The sequence below is a fragment of the Palaemon carinicauda genome, chromosome 17 (genome assembly GCF_036898095.1).
Source record: "Palaemon carinicauda isolate YSFRI2023 chromosome 17, ASM3689809v2, whole genome shotgun sequence".
Lineage (NCBI taxonomy): Eukaryota > Metazoa > Arthropoda > Malacostraca > Decapoda > Palaemonidae > Palaemon > Palaemon carinicauda.
In genome coordinates, this window is record NC_090741.1 from 48,772,859 (window position 1) to 48,797,989 (window position 25,131).

At 39.4% G+C, this 25,131-nt stretch overlaps 1 protein-coding gene across 1 annotated transcript in view; it reads right to left on the reverse strand.

Annotated features, from left to right (window-relative positions):
• The window catches only part of LOC137656345 (uncharacterized), a 239,123-nt gene that overhangs the window by 159,000 nt on the left and 54,992 nt on the right, over positions 1–25,131 (reverse strand). The window contains exons 14-18 of the mRNA XM_068390517.1: positions 22,954–23,144; positions 21,841–22,011; positions 14,817–14,960; positions 13,866–13,947; positions 211–378 (exon numbers count right to left, since the gene is read on the reverse strand). Coding sequence (XP_068246618.1) covers positions 211–378; positions 13,866–13,947; positions 14,817–14,960; positions 21,841–22,011; positions 22,954–23,144 — 756 coding nt within the window. The remainder of the gene's footprint in view (positions 1–210; positions 379–13,865; positions 13,948–14,816; positions 14,961–21,840; positions 22,012–22,953; positions 23,145–25,131) is intronic.

A 25,131-nucleotide genomic window follows, 5' to 3' on the forward strand; every position in this document is an offset into this window, starting at 1 on the left:
CAGAAGCGCTGCTCTGACGCCAGACCTATGACCAAGAAAATATTTCTCCAGTAGTGAAATAAAAGGAAAATCTATTTGTATCTCATAAATGCATTGAAATTCTCCTATTTATATAAGAGAAATATAGTTAAGATTAAAAAAATAGCTCTCTTCAAAGAATTTGAAATAAAATCAAGACTTTCCAGTAAAAACTTCCTACTGCTATTTCTAATTGTTACGAAGTCTATTCGAGTAACCGTTGCTTTTCAGCCAATCGGTGATGACATCATAGTTTTTAGCAGACCACTCGATGTTGTTTGAGGTCCTCTCAATTGCCTGATCAACAGCCCTGGTGGCTGTTTTCAAGCTGTCTTTGTATTCCTCTTTGAACAACTCGAGCTGTAAAAAGAAATTATTGTCAACATCTTTCCTCTCTCAAAGAAACGTTTCCTTTAAAAACATGTTATTTTGCCTCAAAATGCAATGTCTCTCTTATAAGGAGATTAAACATATTTCATACAATATTTCATACAAAGGCTAACTTCAGTGCAAAAATAAGCTGATTCAATATTTTGCTATTCATCGGGTTTAAGACCAAAACTGAAGTGAATTAATAAATTAACCTTCATAAGGTAGATTCAATGCATAAACAGACATATGATAAAAGGGGAATGGTCCCTCATCAATTGCATAAAAAATTTACATGTGCTTAATAGAAAAAATTAACAATATCTAAATTATACTGTACCATTACAAAATATAACCATTACTGTAAGGGTAAAGTAATTGTGAAAATCTGATTACTAATTAACAATACCTAAATTATACTGTACCATTACAAAATATAACCATTACTGTAAGGATAAAGTAATTGTGAAAATCAGATTACTTTCATTACAAAATTGTAAAACATGGTTTTTATGAAGGAAAGATCTATTCTTGGGGAGATATTTTACGGTCCCAAGGAGTCTCCTGTAAAGGGTAGAAGAGGGAACCCCTTAAGACATAATATACCAAAGAAATATTATCTTACCTGCCGTAGGGCAAGTGTTTCAACAAGTAAGGTATGGATGGACTGAATGCATGTAAGGGAGAACAATGGGTTCCCGCTGTATTGAACCTGTCACAGAACCTCCAATGCTGAATTTGTCACTCACTGAGAACCATTAATAATGATGAAGACAATTATTAAAAATGCATTTATTTACATCAGGCCACTATCTTTTCAACCCAAGAGTACAGTTATGTCTCAGTTACATCTTGCTCCCTTTCATGCATCTAGAGAGGCAGGAGGGTCTTGGAGACCACACAAAATCTCCCCAAAAATAGGCCTTTGCTCCACTAAAACCCCTTTTTTAAGGTTAGATACTTTGTGGATCAAAAGCACTAAACACCTGACAACACTAAGATAACCAAAATATTATTTTTCTGTAAAGGGATTAACTACTGGGCTGCAACTGTTCAGTGGCTACTTTCCACTTGGTCAAGATAAGAAAAAATACTATTTAGCTCTGGTAAGCAGCTCTTCTAGGTGAAGGATACTAAAAAAAATCAAACCATTGTTCTCTAGCCATGTGTAGTGCCATAGCCTCTGTACCATGGTCTTCCAATATCTTGGGTTAGAGTTCTCTTGCTTGAGGGTACACAGGCACACTATTTATCTGTTCCCTTTCTTTACTGAGCTACTTTCTTTGTTAGAGCCCTTGGGCTTATAGGTCCTGCTTTTCCAACTTTTCCAAGATTTTGATGCACATAGAGGTCCATGGTCTGAAAATCCTTTTGTAGCAAATAGATAATTGGGAACAACTGTTCAGGAACCCATTTTGAGCACCCTTAATGTACACCACCTAGAAGAATTACGTTAACCAAGGTAGTCTTCTGATAATGAGCTTTTAACAATTATTATTACTATTATTATTATTATTACTTCCTAAGCTACAACCCTAGTTGGAAAAGCAAGATGCTATAAGCCCGGGGGCTCCAACAGGGAAAATAGCCCAGTAAGGAAAGGAAACAAGGAAAAATAAAGTATCTTAAGAAGGGTAACATTAAAATAAATATCTCCTATATAAACTATAAAAACTTCAACAAAACAAGAGGAAGAGAAATAAGATAGAATAGTGTGCCTGAGTGTACCCTCGAGCAAGAGAACTCTAACCCAAAACAGTGGAAGACCATGGTACAGAGGCTATGGGACTACCCAAGACTAGAGAAGAATGGTTTGATTTTGGAGTGTCCTTCTCCTAGAAGAGCTGTTTAACATAGCTAAAGAGTCTCTTCTACCCTTAGCAAGAGGAAAGTGGCCACTGAACAATTACAATGCAGAACCCCTTGGGTGAAGAAGAATTGTATGAATACAGAGGAGAATATGTAAAGAATAGGCCAGACTATTCGGTGTGTGTGTGTGTGTGTAGGCAAAAGGAAAATGAACCGTAACCAGAGAGAAAGATCCAATGTAGTACTGTCAGGCCAGTCAAAAGACCCCATATCTCTCTAGCGGTAGTTACAAAATATACTGTTGTTGTAGTGAATCAAAAATAGTAAAAAATTAGTTTTACAGATTCAATATCATGTCAGATAAAATTGCACACTGAATTATTGTAATGGGAAATGCTGAAGGCTTTGGAATGTATACGATAAAATGACTGTGAAGGTCCTGTAGAGTAAGGTTCCCCTGCAGCCCATTAAGTAAATTAAAGTAACTATAGCCGAGTTCATGTTTTTATCTGATATAATACTTCAGCATCATTATTCATCTATCATATATCAAATTACAAGTACCAAAGAAATCTGTAAAACCATATGAAAGATTTTCTCCAAATGAAAGATTTCACATAACATGAAATAAGCAATATCACATATTCAAGGCCCAATTACTGTACAACACAATTTCAAACATTGAGATAGTTTAAGGCAGGTTTACACAGTCGAATGGCTCACTGAACGCGGTTCGACAGACAAGTGTTTGAAGTAGTGTTCGAACGCCTTGTCAAACACGTTCGTCGAACGATTTGAAGAAAGTCTGTTCTCGTCTGACTTTTGTGGGCGAGGCTTCGTCGTCCACAAATCTTATGAATTTGTGGCTGACTCCACCTCTTCGAACTTTTTGACAAGCAGCTTCGACAACCGGGTTCGACAAATCGTTCGTCCATGTAAACCCCGCTTTAGATACAAACTGAGAAATGGAGAATACTATATCTAAAACAGTAGAAATGGAAGAAGCTTGACCACAGCCAGAAAACCATAGAGAAGACATAGATAGACCTGGACCGGATTTGAACTTAGGAAGAAGGTACACAAAAATAAAAATATACAGATAGCCTATAATATCACTCTAGGAAAAGACAAAACCTAAAAAGACTAGGAACATGTATGTTAGAAAAATTGCAACATTTTAAGATCTCATTCATAAACTTAACCTAAGCTGTGATATTCATATCAGGTCAGAAAGGCATAATTTTCTCTTCTTTCGATTGATATATTCATTTATAAATTGGATGACAAATAAGAGAGATAGAATAAATTATATGAAGAAGAATATATTTTTGAGTTGTGAGTGTCCAAAGATTTTTAATGTCATTTAGATCTCCTCTATGAAAAATTACGGTAATAACATAAAAATTTCCCCAACTGTGGTGTAATTCTAGTCCATCTCTTCCATTGTTGATTCTTGCATCATAGCTGCTGGTCCCCTACCCCATCCTGCATCAGATTTAGATGCTTTTTGTTCCTTTTCGTATACGGTGGAGACGCCTTCTGTTACTTGATGTATTTATTGCTTTTGGCATGCTTATATAAGAGGTAGGACAGTTATAAAAACGTATAGAATGACTATGCTCACGAGAGTAAAATATGCGACATAACTACTCTCACATATGTATGGGGTAACTGAACTGAATAAACTCAAGTGAGTTGTAATGTAGCTTCATAAAGGTTGGTAACTCGGTTTTAGAGCTGTGTGACTGTTAGACGTATGAGGAGAAGTGAAATTTTAAAAAATTATTATGGGTATACAAATATGAATGTAAAGAGAGTTCTATATGAGAAAGTGATAGTACCAACTGTGATGTATGGATCGGAGTTGTGGGGAATGAAAGTGATGGAGAGACAGAAATTGAATGTGTTTGAGATGAAGTGTCTAAGGAGTATGGCTGGTGTATCTCGAGTAGATAGGGTTAGGAACGAAGTGGTGAGAGTGAGAACGGGTGTAAGAAATGAGTTAGCGGCTAGAGTGGATATGAATGTGTTGAGGTGGTTTGGCCATGTTGAGAGAATGGAAAATGGATGTCTGCTAAAGAAGGTGATGAATGCAAGAGTTGATGGGAGAAGTACTAGAGGAAGGCCAAGGTTTGGGTGGATGGATGGAGTGAAGGAAGCTCTGGGTGATAGGAGGATAGATGTGAGCGAGGCAAGAGAGCGTGCTAGAAATAGGAATGAATGGCGAGCGATTGTGACGCAGTTCCGGTAGGCCCTGCTGCTGCCTCCGATGCCTTAGATGAGCACGGAGGTACCAGCAGTAGGGGATTCAGCATTATGAAGCTTCATCTGTGGTGGATAATGTGGGAGGGTGGGCTGTGACACCCTAGCAGTACCAGCTGAACTCGGTTGAGTCCCTTGTTAGGCTGGGAGGAACGTAGAGAGTAGAGGTCCCCTTTTTGTTTTTGTTTCTTTGTTGATGTTGGCTACCCCCCAAAATTGGGGGAAGTACCTTGGTATATGTATGTATGTATGTACTGTACATGTATATACAGTCATAGCCCTCACTTGCTTATACTGTATTAGCAAGTGACAGCCACATTCCTAGTCCTTTTGGTTTGACTATAGCATAAAAATGTTGACTGTGCTGTAATATGTAAACAGTGCAGTAAAGAACAGTACTACATGTGTATATACAGTCATAGTCGTCTCTTGCTTATATTAGGGGTAAGTGTGGAAAAGAGAAAGTTGATAAATTCTAAGTTAGAATTAAGTCAGCAATTACCACAACAATAACACAAACAAGAGTTGTCTTCATTGTGCATGCACATGCCTCATTCTGCAAAGCATCCTATTCATGGGTTAAGGTGATATAAAATGATGCTCTCAGAATACATGACCAAGGAGAAGCCCCAAAACTACTGACGATGAATAAGCATAATACCTCTTTCTTATCTTGCCCCGTATTGAAAGTCTCGCTTACAGCTCCCAAAATTTCTGCTAAGTCTGTGAAACTTCCAAAGCTGTCATAAGTAAACAATATGAAATACTGAGTTAGAAAGCTCTACGACAGAAAAGCTACCAAAATAGAAGCAGACAATAAAGTACAGAAGAACAATCTTTTGAATGAATCTTCTCTTTATGTCCTCAAGGAAGCCGTTGACTCCATCCAGGCGCATCTAAAGGGAAAAGCTTTATCATAAAGATAGAATGTCAAACAAGCATCTGCTTTTCATTCAGGAGGGGATGGATAACGCTACCAGGGTGAAAAAGGGATTTTGACGTAGGAAAAATCTATTTCTGGGCGAGAGACCCGTGCCGCCCAGTGAAATGCTCCTTTTACATCATTTCTAAGGTAAAAACTGCTATAAATTTACCAGAGAAAAATTTGTATAGGAATGCTGGGTTGAACCCAGCTCGCTCACCTTAATAAGGTGTCGGTATAATACTGGGGCGTGAATTAATCGTACAAATTTTTCTCTGGTAAATTTATAGCAGTTTTTACCTTAGAAATGATGTAAAAGGAGCATTTCACTGGGCGGCACGGGTCGGAGCCCAGAAAGCTTATGTTGCTACTTGAAGAGGCTAGCAGGTGGTGCAGTGCGTGTACAGCAGTCGTAAGAAAGCAAATCTGTCTGCTAGGAAAAAAAACTGGGTTAAATAAGAAATCTGGATGGATGGAAAAAGTGAGTTTAAACCTGTAGGGATGAATTAGATCTAGAGAAGTAATTATTAAAGCATACTGTATTTCCAATTCAGGGTATTAACCCTTTTACCCCCAGGCTATTTGGAAATTTCCAACCCTTAACCCCCAAGGGGTTATTTTTTTCCCAGCACATTTTGCAGTATATATTTTTTCAAATTGCTCTAACAGCCTTAATTTTTGTTATAGAGAGGTCAGGTTGGTCTCATTCTCTTGGAAAATGCCTGAATTTTCTCAAAAAATTATCAAAAATATGAAAAAAAAATTTTTATAGCATTTCTTTGCAAGGACGTACCGGTATGTCCATGGGGGTAAAGGGATGGCTTTTGTGAAACGTACCAGTACGTCCTTTGGGGGTAAAAGGGTTAATCATAATCCATGACTATAAATATGTTATTTTCATTAGTAAAATAAATTTTTGAATATACTTACCCGATAATCATGTAGCTGTCAACTCTGTTGCCCGACAGAATTCTATGGAGGGATACGCCAGCTATCACAATACTAGAAGGGGGTGTTCTTACCAGCGCCACCTGTGGCCAGGTACTCAAGTACTTCTTGTTGACACCTCCTCAATTATTCCTCGGTCCCACTGGTTCTCTATGGGGAGGAAGGGAGGGTCAATTAAATCATGATTATCGGGTAAGTATATTCAAAAATTTATTTTACTAATGAAAATAACATTTTTCAATATTAAACTTACCCGATAATCATGTAGCTGATTCACACCCAGGGGGGTGGGTGAAAACCAGTGTACAAGATTAAAGGATAGCTAAGTATCCCATATTTCATATAACAGTTATCTCAAATAACAATGAAATAATAAGTACCTGGTAAGGAAGTCGAATTGAACCGTTACTCTGTCTCTTTTTTTAAGTTCGTCTTCCTTACTGAGCGCAGCGTTCCTCTTGGAGGCTGAATCAACCCAAAGGTGCTAAAGTATACAGGGCTGCAACCCATACTAAAGGACCTCATCACAACCTTTAACCTCGGCGCTTCTCAAGAAAGAATTGACCACCCGCCAAATCAACAAGGATGTGGAAGGCTTCTTAGCCGACCGAACAACCCATAAAAAGTATTCAAGAGAAAGGTTAAAAAGTTATGGAATTATGGGAATGTAGTGGCTGAGCCCTCGCCTACTACTGCATTCGTTGCTACGAATGGACCCAGGGTGTAGCAGTACTCGTAAAGAGACTGGACATCTTTGAGATAGAATGATGCGAACACTGACTTGCTTCTCCAATAGGTTGCATCCATAACACTCTGCAGAGAACGGTTCTGTTTGAAGGCCACTGAAGTAGCCACAGCTCTCACTTCATGTGTCCTTACCTTCAGCAAAGCAAGGTCTTCTTCCTTCAGATGAGAATTTGCTTCTCTAATCAGAAGCCTGATGTAGTAAGAAACTGAGTTCTTAGACATTGGTAGAGAAGGCTTCTTGATAACACACCATAAGGCTTCTGATTGTCCTCGTAATGGTTTTGACCTTCTTAAATAGTACTTAAGAGCTCTAACAGGGCAAAGTACTCTCTCTAGTTCGTTCCCCACCATGTTGGACAGGCTTGGGATCTCGAACGACTTAGGGCAAGGACGGGAAGGAAGCTCGTTTTATTACTCTGTCTCTGCCAAAAAAAAAACCGAGCCGCAAGGAACATGTAGCCGTTTCAGATGTGAAACCTATGTTCCTGCTGAAGGCGTGGATCTCACTTACTCTTTTACCTGTTGCTAAGCACACGAGGAAAAGAGTTTCTAATGTGAGGTCCTTAAAAGAGGCTGATTGGAACGGTTCAAATCCTGATGACATTAGGAACCTTAGGACCACGTCTAGATTCCAGCCTGGAGTGGACAACCGACGTTCCTTTGAGGTTTCAAAAGACCTAAGGAGGTCCTGTAGATCTTTGTTGGAGGAAAGATCCAAGCCTCTGTGGCGGAAAACCGCTGCCAACATACTTCTGTAACCCTTGATCGTAGGAGCTGATAGGGATTTTACGTTCCTTAGATGTAACAGGAAGTCAGCAATCTGGGTTACAGTGGTACTGGTTGAGGAAAACTGCATTGGCCTTGCACCAGCTTCGGAAGACTTCCCATTAAGACTGATAGACTCTGAGAGTGGATGTCGTCCTTGCTCTGGCAATCGTTCTGGCTGCCTCCTTCGAAAAGCCTCTAGTTCTTGAGAGACTTTCGATAGTCTGAAGGCAGTCAGACGAAGAGCGTGGAGGTTTGGGTGTACCTTCTTTACGTGAGGTTGACGCAGAAGGTCCACTCTAGGAGGAAGAGTCCTGGGAACGTCGACCAGCCATTGCAGTACCTCGGTGAACCCTTCTCTCGCGGGTCAGAGGGGAGCAACCAACGTCAACCGTGTCCCTTTGTGAGAGGCGAACTTCTGAAGTACCCTGTTGACAATCTTGAACGGCGGGAATGCATACAGGTTGAGATGGGACCAATCCAGCAGAAAGGCATCCACACGAACTGCTGCTGGGTCTGGAATCGGAGAACAATACAAGAGGAGCTTCTTGGTCATCGAGGTAGCGAATAGAACTATGGTTGGCAGACCCCACAGGGCCCAAAGTCTGCTGCAAACATTCTTGTGAAGGGTCCACTCTGTGGGGAAGACCTGACCCTTACGGCTGAGGCGATCTGCCATGACATTCATATCGCCCTGAATGAGCCTCGTTACCAGCGTGAGCTTTCGATCTTTGACCAAATGAGGAGGTCCCTTGCGATCTTGAACAACTTCCTCGAATGAGTCCCTCTCTGCTTGGAGATGTAAGCCAAGGCTGTGGTGTAGTCGGAGTTCACCTCCACCACCTTGTTAAGCTGGAGGGACTTGAAGTTTATCAAGGCCAGATGAACTGCCAACAACTCCTTGCAATAGATGTGAAGTGTCCTTTGCTCCCGATTCCATGTTCCCGAGCATTCCTGTCCGTCCAGTGTCGCACCCCAGCCCGTGTCCGATGCGTCCGAGAAGAGACGGTGGTCGGGGGTCTGAACAGCCAAAGGTAGACCTTCCTTGAGAAGAATGCTGTTCTTCCACCACGTTAGAGTAGACCTCATCTCTTCGGAAACACGAACTGAGCCCGTCTCTAGCGTCATGTCCTTTATCCAGTGAGCAGCTAGATGATACTGAAGGGGGCGGAGGTGGAGTCTCCCTAACTCGATGAACAGGGCCAGCGATGAAAGTGTCCCTGTTAGACTCATCCCCTGCCTGACTAAGCATCGGTTCCTTCTCAGCATGCTCTGGATGCATTCTAGGGCTTGGAAGATCCTTGGGGCCGACGGACAAGTCCGAAGGCTCGACTCTGAAGATCCATACCCAAGGAAACAATGGTCTGGGATGGAACGAGCTGAGACTCCTCAAAATTGACCAGGAGGCCCAGTTTCTTGGTCAGATCCATAGTCCATTTGAAAATCTCCAGACAGCGACGACTTGTGGGAGCTCTTAAAAGCCAGTCGTCTGACGGAGCCGGACACAAGGTCATGATACTGCTGCACAGTCTGTAAACTGACAATCATGGGCAAGCGAGGAAGTACAGTGACAACCCGAATCTGTCTAGACTATCTGGGTCGTACAGACAACTCCTTAACGGGTTGCTGAGGTTGCCGCACTGCGTCACAACAAGTCCCTTCTGTTGGTTGTTGAACGTCTTCCCCGTGACACATTGACTTCGTAAACAAAAATCCTCTAACAAGGACTAAGCTTGGACTGCATGTCATGCAACACAGCTCAAGGTCTATGGGAGCAGGTGTGGTAACAGACGGGATTAGCGGCTGAAGTGGAACCATTACCTTCCCTGTAAGCATGTTATGCTTAAATAAAAGTCCATAAGAGGTTATGCAGCTAAAGGCTCCCTCCAAATGACAGAGTCCTCAAGGGAATATCAGAAGGAGGGAGAAAAGAACTTTCTCATCTACAGGGACCTTATCCTAGAAAAGCTAAGTTCTCTGAGTGAGGGTTCACTGGTGCAAAAGCAGCAGACTAGAAGGCAATGTTATGAAACTGCTTGACAGTCTAGTGAGTAGGCAACAACCCAAGATATGTTGAGAAGCATGCGGTAAGGTATGCAGAGCATGATGAATGCAGAGTATGCTGTATGCAGAGCATGCTGTATGTAGAGCATGTGTTGTATGCAGAGCATGCTGAATGCAGAGCATGCTGAATGCTGAGCATGTAGTAAGCAGAGCCTGCTGTAAGCAGAGCCTGCTGTAAGCAGAGCCTGCTGTAAGGAAAGCAGAGCGTGTGCATGGCGTTTAACATTCCTCAGAAATTCCATGACCAGTGCTAGAGTGCTTTATGCATGCTTGCATGGGGTTTAAAAAATCAACATAATGTTTACCTTACATTCATAACTCATGATTCATATTTTTGCCATGGTTTGAAAATGGAGGTAAGGTATGCTGAACAGCAGAGTCAGAACGAGCTGGAACAACAACAGTGGAAGGTGCAGAAAGTTCCTGTTCCTGTGGTATGAGTGGAGCGTGAAGAGACCGAGGTTGCGCAGAACAAGGTAAAGTTCCCGCAAGCAGAGGTGTCTGAGGCGCAGGATCAGGGTGCACGGGTTGAGCTCGGTGCAGCAGCTGAGGAGACTGACTCACAGGTGGAAGAGGTTGTACCTCCACCGAGAGTTGCACCACCGGTGGAGCAGCCAGGGGAGGAGGAGGAAGAGTGGGGTAATCCTCCTGATCCCAAACCGAAGGTTGCCTTAAAGAAGGCTGAGGCTGAACAACACTGGGAACAGCGAACACAGAAAGAGGTTCAACATCGTACGCCTGGCAGATGGTGCTGCGACTGGGTGCAGCGAGTGCAGGCGGGTTGAGCACAGGCTGAACGGGTGCAGGGGAGGTGCAACACTCTCAGCCCGACACTCACACAACAGGTCCGAAAGCTGTGCTTGCATGGACTGTAGTAGAGTCCACAACATCGTACGCCTGGCAGATGGTGCTGCGACTGGGTGCAGCGAGTGCAGGCGGGTTCAGCACAGGCTGAACGGGTGCAGCCGGTTGGTGCACCACCGGTGCAGGCGGGTGCAGCACAGGCTGAACGGGTGCAGCCGGTTGGTGCACCACCGGTGCAGGCGGGTGCAGCACAGGCTGAACGGGTGCAGGCGGTTGGTGCACCACCGGTGCAGGAGGAGGAGGAGGAGCAACACTCTCAGCACGACACTCACGCATCAGGTCCGAAAGCTGTGCTTGCATGAACTGTAGTAGAGTCCACAACATCGTACGCCTGGCAGGTGGTACTGCGATCAGGCGGAGCGAGCATAGGGGGGGGGAGTGTAGGAGCACTCTCAGCCCGACAAACTGATGACTGAGGAGAGTCAGAGCTAACCCAATGACTGCATCCGGGTTGTTGAACTTTACTTCGTACGTCTGGCATAGGTCTGGACTTTACGTTTAAGAGGTCTTGAGACCTGAGACCAGCGTAACTCTGCCTTTATTTCTCCTCTAAATCTCTTCTGCAGACGAGCAAAATAAGGGCTCAATCGTCTGCGGGTGGGAGTGACGGTCTCTGTAAGACACGCCCACAACCACCGAGGATACTTCTGTGCGCCGATCAAGGCCTGCCGAACCCTTTAATCCTTCGACATTGCTTCTCCCCTGGGCTTGGGAGCTTGCAAGAGGTCCCGGACTGGGAGGACGACTGGCGCGCACAAAAGTACCCTCACGCATAACACTGACATACTTTTCACTAATCACTTATCACTTTGATTTCTGTTTGCACTTATTTCACTGAACTCGAAACTTTAAGTGGTTTGTACCTGAAACACGCAATTCTATCCTTCTCAAAAGTTAGTAATTGCGAAAACAGAATTACAATGTAACAGAAAAATCTAATGAAAGAAAATTCAGTGGCTGGAAAGAGACTAAACACTAGATCACTCTAGAAACGTTTAGTTTCTTCCCCTAAAGAGACTAGGGATAAGAGCAAAACGATAACGACGTTACTCGTACGCCTGGCAGGCTTGAGGGAAACGTTTATCCTCTTTCTCCCTCCGTCTCTATCTCTCTCTCTCTCTCTCTCTCTCTTGACTTAGAACCTGAGAGAAGAGCCCAATCATATATATCGTTAAAACATATTATTGTTAAAGGAAAAAACTGAAATATTTCCCAAAAAGAAAGTTCCTTATTAGGATCAAAACCATTAAGTTAAGAAAGAATGAACAAAACGCTAGACACGGTTACTCTTACTGCAACGTGAAACCGTGAACATTCTTTCTCTATCGTATCGATAGAGCGCAAGTTGAAACGTTCTGAACGTCAACAACTGCCGAGACAAACAAAACGTTAGTTCAACTTTGAAAAAGTACAAGACTATCAAAGAAATTCTTTCAAAGACCTTAAAATAGCATAATATGTTAACAGGTAAAACCGAAATGACGGGCTCACGATAATTAACTTCGGTACCAAGAAAAGACCGCCTACTATTAGGAAGGTCGAATATAAACAAATATAAAAATTAATTTTAATAAGTTTATAATAAAAGGAAGTTAATCGAAGAGGCCTATAAGAGGCGGAGAGATATAAAATAAATCTATAACTTTTGTTAAGCAAAATTAAGAAAGAGAGTCTATACTCTCTTAGACACCAACACTTCCGTCTAAGGGAAGGGTCGGCCATTGAAAGGTGAACGAGAGTTCATACTCTCTTCGTCACCAAAATTAATCAAATTAATTCCAAAAGCTAACTAAGCTAAAATAGAAGTTTCCAGTAAAGCGACAGCCGAAATCAAAGAGAAATACTTCACCAAAGTCGTGAAAATACTCCAAGAACATAAGCGTATCCCAGAACGTCTTGTCAGAAGCACGACAGAGGAATAATTGAGGAGGTGTCAACAAGAAGTACTTGAGTACCTGGCCACAGGTGGCGCTGGTAAGAACACCCCCTTCTAGTATTGTGATAGCTGGCGTATCCCTCCATAGAATTCTGTCGGGCAACAGAGTTGACAGCTACATGATTATCGGGTAAGTTTAATATTGAAAATGGATAAATCAACGACAAAAGTCAAAGTCTATACGCAAATCTTTAAGAGAAATTGGGGGTTTATATTGGATTCCCTGTTATAGTCTTTTACAGGAAAGTCCTTGGAGATCACACAGCATTTCAACTCCAAAAATTATCAAGCAGAAGAGCAGCTAAATATGCGTAAACCTGAGGGAAAAAAAGGTAAAATAGCGAGGGTTTCATGATAAAGATAAGATGTCACTTTCACACCAAAAAAATAGTTATTAACCCTTTTACCCCCAGGCTATTTGGAAATTCCCAACCCTTAACCCCCAGGGGGTTATTTTTTTCCCAGCACATTTTGCAGTATATTTTTTTTAAATTGCTCTAACAGGCTTAATTTTTGTCATAGAGAGGTCAGATTGGTCTCATTCTCTTGGAAAATGCCTGAATTTTCTCAAAAAATTATCAAAAATTTGAAAAAAAAAATTTTATAGCATTTTTTTGCAAGGACATACCGGTACGTCCATGGGGGTAAAGGGATGGCTTTTGTGAAACGTACCAGTACGTCCTTTGGGGGTAAAAGGGTTAATCATAACCCATGACTATAAATTGGATAAATCAACAACAAAAGTCAAAGTCTATATGCAAATCTTTAAGAGAAATTGGGGGTTTGTATTGGATTCCCTGTTATAGTCTTTTACAGGAAAGTCCTTGGAGATCACACAGCATTTCAACTCCAAAAATAATCAAGCAGAAGAGCAGCTAAACAAGCGTAAACCTGAGGGAAAAAAAGGTAAAATAGCGATGGTTTCATGATAAAGATAAGATGTCACTTTCACACCAAAAAAATAGTTATTAAATAGGACAGTGAAGGAAGGATGGTCTTCAAATCTGCAGGAAAAATGGTACAACAGCAAGGCCATGTGTAGCGCCAAATGTCAATGTACTACGGATGCGCAGGGTGTTAAAAAAAGCCATACGATGGAGACCAGCTGATTCCACACTGTAGTCAAAATACAGTAGGGTCATTCTAGCAGGCATCCATTACCTCTTTCAATTCCAACTCTGTGGAGAATTTACCGGTTGTCGCTGTGATGAGTCGAGCTATACCAAAGAGCCCTGATCCATAGCTGTAAATAATTATATTCTTTATTGACACACTTGTAAAACAAATGTTATAACTCTGTAGCCTTCGCTTCACATATTATGTAGGCAATACTGGAATTAAGTTTGTATATATACTGTACCTATATCATTCTAGAAGCTGTATTTTACCAGATATTCCCCAAGGAATTTCTTAAAATAGAATATTTTTACCAGAAAATAAGTAAACAGATTTTACAAAAAAATTTCAATGACTAAAAAGGTTTTATATCTTGTAATTAGAAAACTGCTAACTTTACATAAAAACATAAAAGGCAAACTTCTTTTTTTGAAGAGGCAAAATGCTATAAGAACTTATAATCTCATAATTTGAACAGCCATTCTACCATAATTAAGTTAAATACTTTTTTTTAAGATATCAAACTTTTTTAAATCCCTAAAATATTGAAATTATAACCTGTCTTTTACAAATACAGAAAACAATGTTGAAAAGACAATACTTTATAATTTGTAGTTATAACTTTTTACCCACAAATATCAAGCAATAGTTCTTCTATGAATAGAGGCCTTCCATGACACTGTGGTACTTATTATAAAGACAATATTTTATAATTTGTAGTTATAGCTTTTCCCCCAAATATTATGCAAAAGTTCTTTCATGAACAGAGCATTTCCATGACACTGTGGTACTTATTAAAAAGACAATACTTTATAATTTGTAGTTATAACTTTTTCCACAAACATGCAATAGTTCTTCCATGAATACAGGCCTTCCATGACACTGTGGTACTTATTATAAAGACAATACTTTATAATTTGTAGTTATAACTTTTTCCCTAAATATAATGCAATAGCTCTTCAAAACAGAGCATTTCCATGGCACCGTGGTACTTACTATTCGGTAATCATCTTCCAATTGTCTCGAAGGTAATTCCAGGCTAGATACCTTCCAACTTTATTACGTGCAACTGATGAAAAGACCACAGCAGCATCTTGCTTTCTGATGCCACTGTCCGCTGTAAACGCCATCTTCATATACCTGCGAGAGGGAGCTTATTTTCATTAATATGAATGCAATATTTTGTGGTAAGGGTATAAAGGCCGTGATTGAAGAAGAAGAAGAAGAAGAAGAAGAAGAAGAAGAAGAAGAAGAAGAAGAAGAAGAAGAAGAAGAAGAAGAAGAAGAAGAAGAAAGAGAGAGAGAGAGAGAGAGAGAGAGAGAGAGAGAGAGAGAGAGCAGGTGAGGTGGGGAGGCTTAGCACTTAGACATTAAGTGAAGAGGCTATGTGTAGGCCTGAAAAATAAAGGAAAAAGTGGTAGGTTTCAATGTATTACCTGATGGAAAATCAATACAGTACACTAGATAGAATTTTTCAGAAAAGCGCAAATCTCTGAGGTTGTGGTGCAACATCACATGAAGTATAAAGGGTAAAATCAGTACATTACCACTTTTGGAGCTAAATTGTAGTGGCAGTTGGAGCAGGAGTAATCATAGTGGTATATTAAAAATGTGTTGACAGTCATATGGCACAAGTCAAACAAGCCATTAAAATGCTAGAACAGAATGCTCACTTATGTTAAAAGAGAAAAGCCATGATAAAGACAAATAAATAAAGAATAAATAAGTTTGAATATTTAATCGCTACAGAATCTGAACTTCTGGAAAAAAATAAAAAAGTCAGGGCAAAGTCACACACTGTACAGTAATTGCAAATACGGTATAATGGTACAAATAAGGGATTTTGACGAAGGAAAAATCTATTTCTGGGGCGAGATTGAAGAAGAGATATATAAATGGTGCGAGACCTCTGGTTGTGATTTATCACGCCCCAGTTATACCGACACCTTAAATAGGTGAGCGAGCTGGGTTCAACCCTGGCATTCCTATGCAACTTTTTTCTCTGGTAAATTCATAGCAGTTATATACCTTAGAATAGATGCAAAATGAGCATTTCACGGAGCGGCACAGGTGGAGCCCAGAAATAATATTTTAATAATAAAACTGACTATATATTGTATATACTCCCCTGATGACCATATGGCTTGATATTTGAAAAGCTGCTCCAGCATGGACGTCTTTCAAAAACTTTCGTTTTCCCAAACTCACCATTGCTAACCAACCCCATAGCATACTTTTGCCATAAGGACGGCCCTGTCTGGCAAGAAGCAAGGTCCATACTTCAGTTTACGAAGTTGAATTGAATTCAACAATTTTTTTACCTTGTTTAATCAGTGGAGTGGGGGGACATGTAATCTTAGGCGGGCATATAAATAATTAATCTCATTGCTAGAAATTCAATCATTTCTATGAAACTCACCTTTGGTTTATACGGCTGCATCCCACAATTAACAGGAGAGGGAAAGTGAGGAAAAAGAGAAACTAAACCAATAACTATTAAAAAACCCAACCTCTTTTCTCACTTAAGGTCCTGTATATTAGAGTCAATGAAGACTTCTGAGAACACTTCTCATCTTTGACAAGAGCTCTATTCCAGATTAAGAAAGCCTAATCTAACTATTGCTAATAATTGACACCAAATTAAAAGTACTTTGACCACTACCAATTACTGTAAATCCTAATTACCAGATTACATTACCAAATCACTTGCCGCTACCAAAGGACTTGGAGCCCAACAACTCTGTACCATGGTCTTCCACTGTCTTGGGTTAGAGTTCTCTTGCTTGAGGGTACACTCGGGCACACTATTCTATCTCGTTTCTCTTCCTCGTATTTTGTTAAACTTTTCATAGTTTATATGGGAAATATTTATTTAAATGTCATTGTTCTTAAAATATATTATTTTTCTTTGCTTCCTTTCCTAACTGGGCTATTTTCCCTGTTGGAGCCCCTGGGCTTATAGCATCTTGCTTTTCCAACTAGGGTTGTAGCTTAGCAAGTAATAATAATAATAATACTGTAATAATCAGACTTCCTTTAAATGATGCTTGGCTAACATAGATGCGGTTCACTGCTGTGCTGCTGTCACAACCCTTTCCGAAGATAGATTCTTACAGAAATTAAGGGAAGTCGCAGCACCCTTATCATGAACCTGAACTTTCAATTCTCTCACTTGTCCTGAATCCAATTAAATCTGAGCTCCGTTACTAAAGCCTTATTACATATCATTCTTGGTAACCTAATTCTACTAAACAAATCAGAAACCTTCTTCCCAATCCTATGCTCTGTCTAGATAAATCTTCATAGCCCTAATAGAAAAAAGAAAGCCATCCCTCTCTAAGGAGGGAATGTGGAAAAACAGAGACTCTTTACTTTGCAATTATTCTTGGCCTTAAAGGTAAACAAGAGAGATGAAATAATTCTATCCAGTTAAAAACACACCTCCTTAGAGAGAGTCTGAAGTTCATGAATACTTTTGGCCAAGGCCAAGAGAAACAAATTTTTAGAGGCAAGATCCTTTGAAGAGAGGTCTTCTAAAGGCTCAATATACAGAATTTTCAAATATTGTGACACCACATCTAAATTCCAACGAAATGACCTGTTAACCAGAGGTTTCTTAATATTAAAAGATCTTAGATATCCGCAATTATACCTGAAGCAGATAAAGCCAATTTTAGATATTTGAGAAGGGTATTAACAGCAGGAATAATTTCGTTCTCATAGAAAAGAAAACATAGAAACTTAACAACAGTGTTCAAACTAGAACTAATCACTGATATTTTCCTGGATTTGCACCCATCAAAATAGACATGGCATCATGTTTAATCCAAAATATTGGTAAAATGTCTCTTGGAAGAGTCTAGAAGGCCTAGAAAACCATTTTTCTTTGGGGATATGGTGGATGGTCTCCATGCGGTTAGTTGAAGCATGTGGGACATTAGGTACATTAGTCTCCAAAAGACTGGGAGGTTGAAAACTAGTTCTAGATTTTTCACTTCTAATAAGATTAAAAGTTCTCACCAAGATTTTGGTGGAAACCCCCTTGACAGTCCTAGGAACAGTAAGGAAAGGAGACGATGTTTCAATAGACTCAACAGATGTGTACTTCGCATTCCTATTCACCAAAATTCAAGGAATCTCCATCAGCTAGTAATGTTTGAAGAACTACCAATTCGAGTGACTGCATTTTGGTCACAGAACCGCTCCCAAGACTTTACATGGATGATGACTTCCTTTTCGAAATGGATATGATTGCTAGGAATCAAGGTTCTTTTATATCTGGGTGGCTGACTGCTTTTCAGCGCTTCATTGGAGAGGATTCAGGTTCAACAGGTGTAGCCATTAAGTTTGCTGCTTCCTCCGATGCCTTAGATGACCGCGGAGGTAGCAGCAGTAGGGGATTCAGCATTATGAAGCTTCATCTGTGGTGGATAATGTGGGAGGGTGGGCTGTGGCACCCTAGCAGTACCAGCTGAACTCGGTTGAGTCCCTTGTTAGGCTGGAGGAACCTAGAGAGTAGGGGTCCCGTTTTTTGTTTTTGTTTCATTTGTTGATGTCGGCTACTCCCCAGAATTGGGGAAAGTGCCTTGGTATATGTATGTATGTATGTATAATAGCAGAAAAAAACTCTTTTCTTGTTATGTTGGAAAATTTCACAAGAATGAAGCCAAAGTCAGTTCAGATGTGGATGAAACTACTAGGGACCATAGTTTCTTTAGAGATATTTGTTCCAATGGGTCACCTAAAGATGAGAGTTTTCCCATAGAGTATAATTTCAATTGGAATTGGAACAGGATATCTGATCTAGCCACAATTTGTATTCTATAGTCCATTTCTTTTATCAAAGAAGATTTGCACAGACTCGCAGCGATGCCCTTTTAGCTCGGAAAAGTTTCCTGATCGCTGATTGGTTAGAATGATCTCATCCAACCAATCAGCGATCAGGAAACTTTTCCGAGCTAAAAGGGCACCGCTGCGAGTCGGTGCAAATCTGCATCGCTAAAAGAAATTGACTATAGTGATGAACTAATTTCAACTACTATGCCGTTGTGATGATCCTCGTTGGTTATTACAGGGGTCCTTGGAAGTGAGGTATTCAGACCTCTCCTTTCACGAATGCTTCACGAGACGGATGGGCTGATACTTTACATTTCTCCATCTTTCAATGAAGTGGACAAGGAAAGAATCAACTCTTCATATCAACTGCCTGGAACTTCAGGTGTTCAATGCCATTCAGGCCTAGGAGTTGCTTGTAATAGGGAAGTGAGTGGAATCTTTTTCACACAGAAGGACAGCATTCGGAAATAGGAGGAAATACGGCGGAATCCCATGTATTGATAACAGAAGTTCTATTGTCTTGGACAAATTAGAGAGGCATAGTCCCTCTCTCTCTGCTTATTCCAGGCAAACTAAACATCTTAGCAGATCAGTTGAGAAAAAACAGATTCTTTAAATGAATGGTCTATATAAATTAGTGTCTTGAAATATGTGGCAAATACATAATGTCTATAAATAGTAGAATGACTCTGACTCCCTTTTTGAACTCAAAGATATTAATAAATCTGTGGTTTTTGTTGTCTTCTCTGACAACCGATTTTGAGGTCAGTGCATCCAAACCCATTTGTGATAAAGCTTACCGCATGGAGACTATCCTCTGTATTGTCTGAGACAACAGGTTTTTGACCTCTTAGGTTTCAAAAGGTCATCTACTAAAATGTTCCAAGTCAAGGTTAATTTTAAGACAAGGTATGTTTAAGTGACTAGAACTAGTTTGGATAATACTGTTACTTTTCTTTTTATAAAAGACAAATGTTCATTTCAACTATTAAGAGTTATATATCAATACTGAACAATTTACTCAAACATCTATAGTCCATTTCTTTTAGCGAGGCAGATTTGCACCGATTCGCAACGGTGCTCTTTTAGCTCGGAAAAGTTTCCTGATCGCTGATTGGTTACAATTATCTTGTCCAGCCAATCAACGATCAGGAAACTTTTCCGAGCTAAAAGGGCACTGCTGTGAGTCGCTGCAAATATGCCTCGCTAAAAGAAATTGACTATAGTCTTGAATCTACCAGCTACAGGTAGGATATTATTGCGGATGTATTTAGGTCTTTTAATATTGAAAAACTTCTTGTTGTCACAATGATTTTTTAAAATCTATATGTTGTACAGTATCACAATATCCAAAGGGCTTTTATCCTTTGGAAGATCTTTCTGTTAATAAAAGGTTGATCTCACAACTAAAACTTTTATCCTGTTTGACTTAGTTTCAGTTAAACACATTAGTAAATTACACACTCTTTCTAGCACTCTAATGTAATTTTTTGGGGAAAATAAGATGCTTTTATCTCTTGTACATACACTCCAAACTAAGAATGATTTTAAGACGAAGGAAAAGGAAGTTAGCATTACATCAGAGAATAGATTTCTTTGTCCCTTCAAAGGTTTTAAAGGCTGTTCATGAATGGCAGGGGCAAGGGACAGTGACATTGCCCTCTTATGCCAAACTAGGACCAAGGAGGGCCAGGCTATGGCTGCTGATGAGTCAGCAGATAGACCTATAGGCTCCCCCAAACCCCCCATCCTTAGCTGACAAGAATGAAGTTGCAGCGACTAAAGAAACTAACGAGTTTGAGCGGGACTCGAACCCCAGTCTGGCATTTACCAGCCAGGGATGTTACCACATTGAGAGCTATCAAGTGTTATTTAGACAAGATTGCTGACATTAGGGAAAGGATCCTAATTTGTTTTGTGGGGTTAGGATTTTGAATCGTTCTCTGTCCAAAAATAATACTGCATGTCCTTTCTTCTTAGAGAGTTTGATCACAAGATCATTCAGAATTAGATCCAAGTCAGATGAAAGACTTGAAGGTTAGGGTTCATGATATTAGAAGTGTACCTACCCCTCTTAATTTCAGTCGCAATTTTTCCTTGGAAAGAGTCCTAGCAGTAGCTACTTGGCATGCAAATTTGGTTTTCACTAAGAACTGCAGTATCTTGAAAGAAACCATGTTTTCTTATCAAGATTGCTTGGCTTTAGGTGCTGTAGTAACTGCAAGTAATCTGGTCTACATGAGAGTTTTTGTTAATTGTGTAAATCTTACTAATTTAAGGTTTATATTTTTCTTTTGGAATATACGGTATTGAATAATATATATAAATAAGATAGTTTGAATGTGGGGTTGTATTTGGAAACACAATATGGAGACTCGTTATTATAGACTTTTTTTTAAGATATTTTTTTCTGTGATACTAAGCTCTGAGGTGAGTCTCAGGGGCTAAATAAATTTATAGATTTAGTACTTTAAATTTCCTATCCCTGATCCACCTCACCTCCATCAAGCTGTGGGAGTCAGCATTTTGAACCTTAGGGGAGTTTCACAGTAATAAATAGAATTTGAAAAATAAAATCTATTATTTCTATACTCACCTGTTGTTTATATAACGCATACCCACCCTCTTTCTCACTGACTAATGATGTCAGAGGAAAGGGAATTAGTTTCAACTTCGAAAGAGAAAAACAAACCATCTACGACGTACCCAAGCCAAAGTTACCGCCATTTAAAGGTTAAAAGTTAAAGGTGTCTGGTTTCAGTTCCAGTTCCATCAGAATAGATGCTCACCAGAACGTCAGCCGGGCAAACCCAACCCCTCACTGTGGTGCCCTACCACAGCAGTAGCCTCCCCAGTAAATAGCTTAAACTCACGGCCCTGGGCGGGGATCGATCTCTTGCCACGCGAATGCGAGGCAAACACGTTACTGCTAGATTGTCTCAATACCGTGTTAGAGGACTAAGCCTATTGAAAGGAAAGAATGCAGAGAGTTTTCAGTCTTGGGCTAAAGTTTTATATAAACCGCTTCAAGAGAGTAGTAATATGAGCACAAGGCGAGTACAAATATAATAAATCTCCGTTGGCTATCATAAAAATAATTACCTATGAAACTATATACTGACTACAAAAATGGATCCTGGGTTGTCATATACTCTAAAATATGATAAACAATTAATTCCGTTACCTAGAGATAATCCAGATTTCTTTGCTGCAACCCAAAGCACCAAGTAGCTTAGACTTTTCGCTGGCAACATTTGAATCAAGATATTGCTCCCATGCAAAATTCCATTCTTTTTCCCCTCCTTCAGAGATGGCTGTGCAATAAACGACAGACTTAACGTTGGGAGAGATGATGCTGAAAGAAACAGGTTTGCTTTACAGTATAAAAAAAAAAAGGGTCAATTATATGTGAAAAAATACTGCATCTTTTGGAATAAGCAGGACTACATTAATCATGAAAATTATGCTTACAGATCCCTACGAAAAACACGTCCGAACGTTCACGGGTGCTAACGAGGAATAATGGGAGAAGGATAGGTAGTGGTGGTGGTGGTGGTGGGGGCAGTAGCTGTAGTGAAGGACACCTCGTAATAACAGGGGATTTTGAGGAGGGAGAAGTCTAATTGGAGAGAAACCTCTGGTAGTAGTATCACTCGCCCCAGTTTTAATACCGACACCCTTTAGGGGTGAGCGAGCTGGATATATTCTTAGCATTCCATGCAACTTTTTTCTCTGGTATATTTAGCAGTATTTATACCTTTGAAATGGTGCTTTAAGGAGCATTTCACTGGGAGACGCAGGTTCCTTGCCCAGAAATAGATTTTTCCTTCATCAAAATCCCTTTTTAATTCAATCAATTAATGAACAATTGATCACTTTTGTAAATCTAAATTTTATAATCTTTGTATGATTTTCTTCAATCGTTTATGCGATACTGTCCAGTAATGACAATATATTTGAGGACTTTCATAACCCTATTGCCATGGACAACTTTAATATTTTTTAAGATTATGAAATAGTGGATATCTTTTAATTTGTCTTTAAATTCACTCACATTCCAAGATCAAATGCAGAGAAAATATTGAACAATGTAACAATAAAATTTATGAACCTATAAACTATATATATACATCATATCATAACAAATGAAGGCAAATAAATACCTAAAGTGGATGAGAAGTAAATCAAAAAGTTCATTTGGCCAAAATTAGAGAAGAGAACTCATTTCATACCAAAACCACAGCAGAAAAAACCAAATATGACAATGGTGGTGCTCTTTGATTATGAAATTGCCTACCTCGTATTCTTTGGGTAGTTCATCCATAGTCTGTATAGGGCTACAGATTCACTGACGCAGTCTTTATGGCCAAGATCACAAGCCCACAAAAGAGCCTTGACTCGCTTGAGTTGCGTCAGATGAGGGTCGTCCAAGCGGTCTTCAAAGCCCACAGACTTGTAGAGAGGAATTAGCAGGTTGAGCATATATTTCTGTAAAAGATTGTACATGCATAGTATTAGTCATTTTGTACATACATACATACATATAACAAGGCACTTCCCCCAATTTTGGGGGGTAGCCGACATCAATAAATGAAACAAAAACAAAAAAGGGGACCTCTACTCTCTACGTTCCTCCAAGCCTAACAAGGGACTCAACCGAGTTCAGCTGGTACTGCTAGGGTGCCACAGCCCACCACAGATGAAGCTTCATAATGCTGAATCCCCTACTGCTGCTACCTCCGCGGTCATTTTGTAAAATAACAATTATAAATCTTTTTAGAATCTAAGAAGACTCGGTATCTATTCAAAAAGCTTACTTGCAGATGGTTGTGCCAAGAAATCATGAGGCTCAAAATGCATTTATATACAAGAATAACTTGGCAATTCTTTAAAATAGTGCAATTCAGATACAGTGCACCCTCGTTTATCGCGGTAGATAGGTTCCAGTCGCGGCCGCGATGGGTGAAAATCCGCGAAGTAGTGACACCATATTTACCTATTTATTCAACATGTATATTCAGACTTTTAAAACCTTCCCTTGTATGTATTACTGTTAACAAACTACCCTTTAATGTACAGAACACTTAATGCATGTACTACAGTACCCTAAACTAAAACAGGCACAAATATTAAAGGTGATTTTATATCATGCATTTCCTAAACATGCTAAAAAGCACGATAAAAAATGGCAACCAATGTTTTGTTTACATTTATCTCTGATCATAATGTAGAAACAAACTGGAGGTACAGCTTTGCTTATTACCCAGACATATTTCCCATACTTTTCCCTTAGAACTACATCACATCTTCCTACTTTAGATATATAGATATATATATATATATATATATATATATATATATATATATATGTATATATATATATACAGTATATATATATATATATATATATATATATATATATATATATATATATATATATATGTGTGTGTGTGTGTGTAGATATATATATATATATTTATATGTATACACATATACATACCTACATATATACATAAATACATGCATACATACATATATATATATATATATATATATATATATATATATATATATATATATACTGTATATATATGGGTTATGGAAAAAATCTGCGAAGTGGTGAATCCGCGATGGTCGAACCGCGAAGTAGCGAGGGTTCACTGTACTTCTAATACTGTAGACTGAGAGGAAAAATCACTTCTCAAACTCTCCTACATCCTGCAAATCTATAATACATTTCTGACCAGGAATACAATTAGGTGTATGTTTAGAATACATTTCTATATAAGGATCATCCATCCACTTTTAAATCATCTTATTGCATAAACAATTCTTGTGCATATTGCCTTCTAAAGGCTATACCTGTATTGTAATTTTACAGATGAATCAGTACCTGAAGCAGAAAATATTTAGCTTCAAGACTTGGGAAGCAGGATTTTTTTATTACGTCCAAACGTACAGTATTAAGAGCAGTTTTAAACATTTTTTGTCTTACCCTAAATTTAGCTGAGAAGGGACAAGAGTAACTTGCCAAGCTGAGCGTGAGGGAGGAAAACAATCTAAAGGTAACGGGTGTGAAAAAAGGAAAATGAAGTTCACTGAAAGAGAAAAGTTGGGAATGGACCACTCCTGTATTTGCGAATAATCTAACCTTTGACATCTTTGTGTCTTATTCGGGTAGGCAAAATAATCCCTATTATATAAAGAAATTAATTAATATTTTGCTTTTCTATAAAGCTCATATTTGAAGCTAGATGTAGAGAATAGCATAATTAAATGACCAACTAAAGGTGCAGTATACATAGGTAGACTTATAGGAGTAACATACTGACATAAGAACTATGAACTGAAAAAATAAACGGATTTTGAGCGAAGCGAAAAATCTATTTTTGGATGAGATAGCCATGGCGTCCTGATGGAAGGTTCCTTTTTGGTAGCTTCCTTGGGTATATAACTACTAAATATTCCCAGAGAA